This window comes from Oreochromis niloticus, linkage group LG22 (genome assembly GCF_001858045.2).
Source record: "Oreochromis niloticus isolate F11D_XX linkage group LG22, O_niloticus_UMD_NMBU, whole genome shotgun sequence".
Taxonomy (NCBI): domain Eukaryota; kingdom Metazoa; phylum Chordata; class Actinopteri; order Cichliformes; family Cichlidae; genus Oreochromis; species Oreochromis niloticus.
The window spans coordinates 7,584,675-7,592,823 of record NC_031985.2 but is presented as its reverse complement, the minus strand read 5'-3'; the positions used below and the strand labels follow the sequence as shown (position 1 = coordinate 7,592,823).

The 8,149-nt window shown below is 37.6% G+C and overlaps 1 protein-coding gene across 4 annotated transcripts; it reads left to right on the top strand.

Annotated features, from left to right (window-relative positions):
* The first annotated feature begins 441 nt into the window (after positions 1–441).
* LOC100692201 (major histocompatibility complex class I-related gene protein) lies at positions 442–4,229 on the top strand. Of its 4 annotated transcripts, none has more exons than XM_005457590.3 (6): positions 442–573; positions 1,141–1,401; positions 1,588–1,866; positions 1,988–2,290; positions 2,956–3,057; positions 3,505–4,229. In XM_005457590.3, exons 1-6 carry the CDS (start codon positions 525–527, stop codon positions 3,552–3,554), a joined length of 1,044 nt encoding a protein of 347 aa, XP_005457647.2. In that variant the 5' UTR covers positions 442–524; the 3' UTR covers positions 3,555–4,229. The 4 variants fall into 4 exon arrangements, with proteins under 4 accessions (XP_005457647.2, XP_013131533.2, XP_025758230.1 ...); XM_013276079.3 differs by having other exon boundaries at positions 2,953–3,057; XM_025902445.1 differs by lacking the exon at positions 1,588–1,866 and having other exon boundaries at positions 2,953–3,057.
* The last annotated feature ends 3,920 nt before the right edge of the window (positions 4,230–8,149 follow it).

Below are 8,149 nucleotides of genomic sequence, written 5' to 3'. Positions count from 1 at the left end.
TACAGAGAGGAAGTTCACCATCTGAAGCGATGGTGTGACAACAACAACCTGCATCTGAACACAGCCAAGACCAAGGAGATGGTAATCGACTTCAAGAGCACTCCACCCTCTACATCAAGAGGAAGTAGAAAATGGTACACATATGTAAATGGTTTTACATATGTGTACACTGGCTGCTTTCATTTTAGACCGATGGCAACCATTTCAACAAAAATGCATATTTGACTCTCAGCTTTCAATAATTAAGAAGGCCAGCTAAAGTACCTTAATTTAAAAAGAGTAATTGCAGGTTGAGTATCACCCATGGTTTGATCCTATAATTACAAATAAAACAGAAATTAAATTATTTCTGTAGGAGACTGTAGGAGGCACGCAGTCTGTTTAATGTTTAATTTTTTGTTTTGAGTCAGATAACTTTGGCCCAGCCTAACAGAGCATGGACTTTGGATAAGTCACGTTACCACTCCCAGTTGTTTTTTGTCTGTTGTGTTTCTTGTGTTAGTGAATGTGAAAATGAAAAAAAGATGAATAGTGTGCTCATATTACTCCTCTGCTGCCACGTTGCATCTCCAGGTAAGATCATATTTCAAGTTTTTCTTTAAAAAATATTTCTCCTAGTTTATAGGAAGTTTAATTGCAAGAAACGTGGTCTTTTTTATCTTACACTGTCTTCTGCACCACTGACTGGAGTTTCATTATGACAGAAGCTGTATGTTAGTGCAATAACAATAAAGGCATTCTGTTCTATTCTTAAGGTGACTGATGGTGAAAGGAAGATGTGTGCACCACTGAAATGTCACAGTCAGTCTATGTAGGAGACATATTAATACTGTCAGTGAATGTACTTTTGCTTTAGATTTGGATTTTAGAATGTGGAATGATTTTCTGTATGTGCAGGTAATGTATGTTTGGAGCAGCAGGAATAAAGAGTTACAGAAGAGATATTAGCAAAAATTAAATTGTGCACAACACTAAGATTATTTCATCATTCAGTAGGTTCTCAGTGTCTTTTCACCCTTATACTTTTGAAGTTAATGCTAAATCTGAAACAGATTCTAGTTCATATTTAGCCTTCTTAAATGATACAAAAAAGCATATAAAAGGGATCCCTCCTAATTCAAAGTCTTCCTAATTTTACAGTAAAACACTCCTTGAAATATTTCTTCACTGAAAGCCCAGGAGCTCAGAGCATCCCAGAGTTTGTAGCTGTTGCAATTGTTGATGACGTTCAGATAGGTGACTCCAACAGTGTAAGAGAAGCAACACCAAAGAAAGACTGGATTAAATTCTTTGAGGATCATCCGCAGCACCTGCAGTGGTATAGTTTACAATCTCATGACAGTCATCACTTCTTTAAGGCTACCATTGAGACTTTGAGGCAACGTTTGAACCAAACTGAAGGTACTGATTTGTTGAACTTTTTATTGCTGAAACGATTTGCTTTAAATCATTTTTTAATTTTTATTTAAAAAAAAATATATTTTTGCATTTGAATTGTTTATTTGTGGTAGAGGTGCATTTTCAGGTATAAGCTGTGCTGACATCTTACTGGTTTATCACAGTTACAGTTACTGTCTGTCTTTTCAGGTGTTCATATTTTGCAAAGGATGAAGGGCTGTGAATGGGATGATGAGACTGGAGAGATTAATGGATATGATCAGTATGGTTATGATAGAGAAGATTTTCTAGCGTATGACCTAAAGACACTGACATGGATCGCTCCTAAACCACACGCTGTCCTCACCAAAATGAGATTTGATGCTCATGAACATCAATTTGAATCAAATAAAAACTTTTTAGTTTATCAGTGCCCTGACTTTTTAAAGGAGTATTTGCGATATGGGAAGAGGTTTCTGCAGACAGCAGGTAGAATTACATAATCTGATGAAATGTAATAGAATAGAAATTTCATATGGGTTTCTTGCTTAAAAGTTAGAGTAAAATAAAATTAAATGAAGAACGTAACCAAATGCCAATCTCTTTCCAGTCCTTCCCAAAGTGTCTCTACTCCAAAAGACTCCCTCCTCTCCAGTCAGCTGCCACGCTACAGGTTTCTATCCTGACAGAGCCGTGATGTTCTGGAGGAAAGACGGAGTGCAGCTTCATGAAGGTGTGGATCCTGGAGAGATCCTTCCCAACAATGATGGAACCTTCCAGATGAGTATTGATCTGAATGTATCATCAGTCACACCTGAAGACTGGCAGAGGTACGACTGTGTGTTTCAGCTCGCTGGTGTGAACGAGCACATTATCACCAAACTGGACAAAACAGCGATCAGGACCAACTGGGGTAAGACTGGAGAGTTTATAAAACTGCAGCTTGATATTATGAAGTTATTAACTAAACATTTCTTTTCTTCGTCTCATGCGTGCTGTTACTGCTGATACACTACACTTGTATAGACTCATGTTTATGTAAGTTTGGGATTTAGCCCAACTCAACCGACACGGAACACACAGTGAAGAATGAGGAACGACACAATGATGAGCAAGGGAGATGCAGGCACTAAATACAGGATATGAACAGGACCAAGAGGAAACAGCTAGGAGACACGGCTGATACTGGTTACACAGATGAGACGGAGGAGCGCTTAAAACTGAATACAGAAAACAGGAAACTCAATACACACGCAAAGATGTAGACTCAGAGAACTGACTGAACAAGAACAGAGGGAGTACAGAACCAAAACTTAAATAGCAACAGAATACATGACCAGAAAAAACAAGAACATAGGATAATATTAACAAACACAAACGGCATCAGACTCAGGACCATGACAACTTCAGCGTGCACAAGAAGAGTAACTAATGTCTGAGTAATCTGTATTGACTAAGTAGTAATGGTTTTGTGTCATTTATTGTTTCACTCATATCAGGTCGTTCCTCACTCATTCCTTGGTATCGGCACAGTTTTCTGTTTAATAATATAAAATGCTGCCATGTGTTGTTCAGCAGAGAAGCCAGCTGACATGGTGACCTTCATCAGTGCTGCAGTGGTTCTTCTAACTGTCACCATCATCACAGCTGTGGCATTTGTAGCTTACAAAAAGAAGAAAGGTGAGAAATCTGAATGTGGGAAATATTGAGTTTAGTTTTTGAATTCATCTCCGAGATTTTTCTTGCAGATCAGTTTGGATACAAACACATAAATTCTAAAGTAATTGTATAAGGCTCAGAGACACAGTGAGATGATCACAGTCCCTGAGAAGGATGACGTGAGAAGAAAATAATCAAGTAAATTAAAAAGGAAATGGACACAAGATATCTGTGCAATTAAGAAAAAACAAAACAAATGACAACTGATATCTTTTATTTTGGTTTGTTTCATCTATATGTTCTACATCATTTTCATGATACATATTCTGCTCACTGAAATAACAATGATCTCTCACTTTCATAGCTGGAAAGCAGGGTCATGTATTCAAACAGAAAACAACAATCACTACAAATCATTTCCTTAAAAAGGATAAAATATTTGTAAACTGTGTATTTTTTATCTTCCAGCTCCTGACGATGGCTCTGAGCAGTCTGAGAGACTAAATCCACAAAGTTGACTGTCCTGCAAAGAGTTCTTCACTTCACTGTCTGTGTGACTTTCCTCCAGCTGCTTCAGTTTATTCCAAAGTTCAAAGACATGTTAAAAACACCAATCAATAAATAAAGAACGGATAATGATCACTGTGAACAGGCTGCTATACTTGCTGTAGATTGGTGCATGGTCATATATTTGTATTTAGCTGCTGTGTGTACGTGTTTCATGCAATTATGATTTTATTGTGCTTCAGTATTTAATCTCTGCATTGATGCAGTGATTTCACAAGTCTGCTAAAAAGCAAAAGTAAATGTTATACCTTTATTGATAGTTATGCATCTGACGATGACAGTTTTTTAGACCGAAGTGTGTGATTTCACTGAGACGTTGGCAGCGTACAAAGCATGTGGTATTTTCCAAATAACAACAAAACATCTGAAGGATTACAGCAACAAACCATCATTTGAAAATGAAATGTTCTCAGTTTATTATTTTATTCTTCTGTGAAAATGACTAACTCGGGATTTCCTGCATTTGATCTGTGAGGTCACATGATCCTGATCTTTGACCACCTTTGGCTACATCCTAATTCAAACAAGGAAAACTGTTGATCCCACTATAACTTCCTCACTGTGTTTTTTCTCATGTATTTAAACAAACAAACAAACTGATTAAATAACTTGATGTTTGAACATTACTGATATCATATAGAAAATATTTTTGTTTTAGCTCAGAAGGTAAAGTTCTATATGAGGAATTGTATAAAATGACAACTGCTATATGACATAATAACATTTTTACTCTCAGATGGGAGTATCAGCAATGATCTGATAGCAAACTGTCTGAAGCTGCAAGTAAAAACAGCTTGACACTGTTCAGATTAGCGATAAAAGAAAAAATGCAAAATATATCACTGATATAAGAGTTTGTTTCTACAGTTTCTGGACTTCTGCCACAGCAGTTCTTGGTTCCAACCACACATAAAGAATACCCGGAAAGAAAAATATTGTTCCGTATATCTGAACAGAGGTTTGTTGTAGAATCCCTGTTTAATTTGAAAAGAAGATGATATTTTAGCATGTAACCGTAGGAGTAGTGGTAGAATTAATCTACTCACTATAATCACAATTATACCTGTTAAACAGCACGGGCATGTTCTTCAATTCTCCATTATAACTGTGGTTTTCAAGTCTCAAGTCCCTGGTCCACTGCTTTCAGCCAGAACATAGTAAAATGGACCATAGCTCATATAAATGACATGCAGTTACAAGGGCGTAGATTTGGTTTTGGCATTGGTGGGGACGGATGATTCGAACCCTGCCCTGTTTCTTTTTTTTTTTTCCTTTTTGTTTTTGCTTCTTGATAAAAAAGGGAGAAATATACTTGCCTGCATATGCTATTCTACATGCTTTTAAACCATTTAAAATTACAATTCATAGTTTTATATGTGAATTATATAATGTTAAATTACTATTAAACAAATGACTGACTAAGAATTTTAGGCTTTAGTTTACTTCAGCCATATTCCATATGAATCAGGTGTCAGACAAAAATAAAAATAGCTTCAAATAGAGTCATGACAATAAAAGAATATGACTTTAAGGACTTAACAACATTACTTCAGTTATAATACACCGACATCTCTGATACATTAGCACTAAGGCAACACTGAATGACCTGGTGGTTTTTGTCCATAAAACTACTCATCTAAGATTACCACAAAGTAAAAGATCTCTCAGCAAAATTATGCAACATTTTAGGCACTATTGTCCCGATCAAATCAGTGAGCTGGGATTTTTTATTCTAAACATGAACTACTGTTACAGCAACAGACATGGACTACTGGTGCCCCACACAACAACTCAATGTCCACTATGTGAAGGAGCCAAACACATGCCTGCTCCTCTCCTTAACTGAGATAAACTGCTGGTATATTTGTTTTACATTTATACTGTCCAGTCTCTCCTGGTGGACATGGCAACATGTTATTCATGGTTACATTCAATTTTAGACTGATGCAGGCCAAAGCCGCCCTAGTATAACCTGTAACGTTATTATGACGGACACATTTTATGAGTGAACTTGACTTTAAGTGACTTACAGGTTTCTTTGAAAAATACTTTCTTATATCCAGGTTCTTCCTTTGTGCTGCCATCCTCTCCTCCTCGCAGCGCAGGCTTGCCGCTGCTAAAACTAAACAGAGCTCCCTGAAAGGCACAGCCAATCACATTGGCCATATTTGTCACATGAGGTAGGACTCCAGTAGAGAACGTAATTTAACTCTTTCTGCACCGCTGGGTGAATGAGACATTGACAGATCGTTTTCTTTTTCTTCCGATCGAGTTTGTTTGTTTTTACTGGAAGAGATGAAATTATTGGTGGGGACATGTCCTTTCCGTCCATGCCAAATCTACGCCCTTGTGCAGTTATCTATTTTCAGTTTATCAGTCCCAGCTGCATTGACACTCATTTTAGTCATGTTAATAATATCAAATTTTGGCTGTCCCAAAGCCTCAGATGTTTCAATCATTAATCAAAATTAAATAGAATCAAATCAAAATCAAGTCAAAAATTTTAAAAACAACAGTGTTGACCAAAGTGCTTCACAGTCAGACAAAAAGCGAATTAAAGATAAAAACAAAGCATTAACAAACAAAACATACCAACAAACAACACAGGTGACAAACATATAAAGCAAGCCAGATGATAGTCAACTAGTTTGATTCAAAAGCCAAAATAAAAAAGTGAGTTTTAAGACATGATTTAAAAGACCAAATAGGCTTGAAGAACAAATATCGACAGGAAGGTTATTTCAGAGTCTAGGTGCTGCAGTGGTAAAGGCACGATCACCTCTGGACTTCAGTCGAGACCTTGGTTGTACTAAGAGCATCTGATTAGAAGATCTTAGTGCTCTTTGGGGGGTTTACAAGTAGAGGAGTTCAGTTACATAGCTAGGCGCCAAGTTGCTTAAAAGTTTTTAAAGTGAGTGATAGGTTTGTAGCTTGAACCTATTCGCTGGAACGTTGAAGACAATTTAATTACACAGCAAGCAAGACACGAAGTAGGCAAAGTTCTTTATGTTTTAGGTGCACGGGAGAGAACTGAACCTCCTATACCATAAAACAATAAGACAAGGCACGGCCTCTCCCATGCTCCCAAGATGTGGGTGTGAAAGCCAGAGTGCTCTGGAATGCACACCAAGTTTGCAGACTATTAAGGATCAAACCTCTACCAATCTACAACTAATTATAAAACTCTAAGCATATATAAGTAGATATTTCTAAGCATAAATGACAATCAACAATACAAAACCTAACAGTGAGCAAGGGAATTTTAAAATATATATTTGACAGGGAGCGAGTGCAAGTTAGCTAAAAGTGGAATGATGTGATCATACATTCTAGTACCAGTTAAAAGGCGTGCAGCAGCATTTTGAACAAATGACGGAGAGAAGAGTGTTGGAGGCCCAAGTAGAGAAAGTTGCAGTAGTCCAGTCTAGTGGTGATAAATGCATTAATATGTTTTTCAAGGTCTTTCAAAGGAAGATAGGGCTTCACTTCGGATATCTGACATAACTGATAAAAACTGGTTTTAACCACTGTGGACACTTGCTTTTCTAATTTAAAAGAGCTATCCAAAAATACTCTGAGCTTTCTTACAGTGTGGGACCGATGGCTAGCAAGAGGAAAAAAAGAGTATCAGTTAGCTGGCCCAATGGGTATGATTATCAAAAACAATAATTTCGGTTTTATTTTCATTCAGAAAATTATGTGATATTATGTGATAACCAGACTTTGACATCATGAAGACAGTTAAACAGTGGTTGCAGTGGGGCAGAGATATTCAAATTCAGGGGAAAGTAAATTTGGATGTCTAGTAAACACAGCAGAGAAGTGAACAACGGTCTGAAAATTAATCGTGCGCATCTGGTGCAAAGGACGCTCACTGTTCAACCGCACATTGCCTAGTGCAATATAAAACATAACTGGGAAATGTCTTGATGCGTTCTCAATCATCCAGGAAAGTAAATCTCCAAAAGTTGAATCTGTTCATCTGGACGTAGCGTTTTGTGGGAGAAACATTTCGTCACTCATCCAAGTGACTTCTTCAGTCGGATGACTTGGATGACTTCTTCATCCAAGTGACGAAACGTTTCTCCCACAAAACGCTACGTCCAGATGAACAGATTCAACTTTTGGAGATAACTGGGAAATGATCTGAAATTCCAGAGTCCTTGATATCTGTGATGCAAATATCCAGACCATAAGACAGTACCAGATCAAGCGTGTGAAGGAGATTAAAAGTGTCAATAAGAGCAAGGAAGTCCTTAACTAGTGGACCATCCTCACAACAAACATGGATGTTGAAATTGTCAACAATTAAAACATGGTCATACCATAACAGTGTGTTCACACCGAACGCGATAGACGCGACCAAAAACACGCCAGATGCCCCTAAGTTGACGCGTGCAAATTTGCACCTCGACGCGTGTCCACGACGCGTGAAGCACTGCACCCAACTCTGAATAGGTAGAAGCTCAGACGGTAGGTCCAAGTGAGCATGAAGTCCAACAGGGCAAATCTAGTGATGACAGAACAATCTGAAGCTAGAATGGTC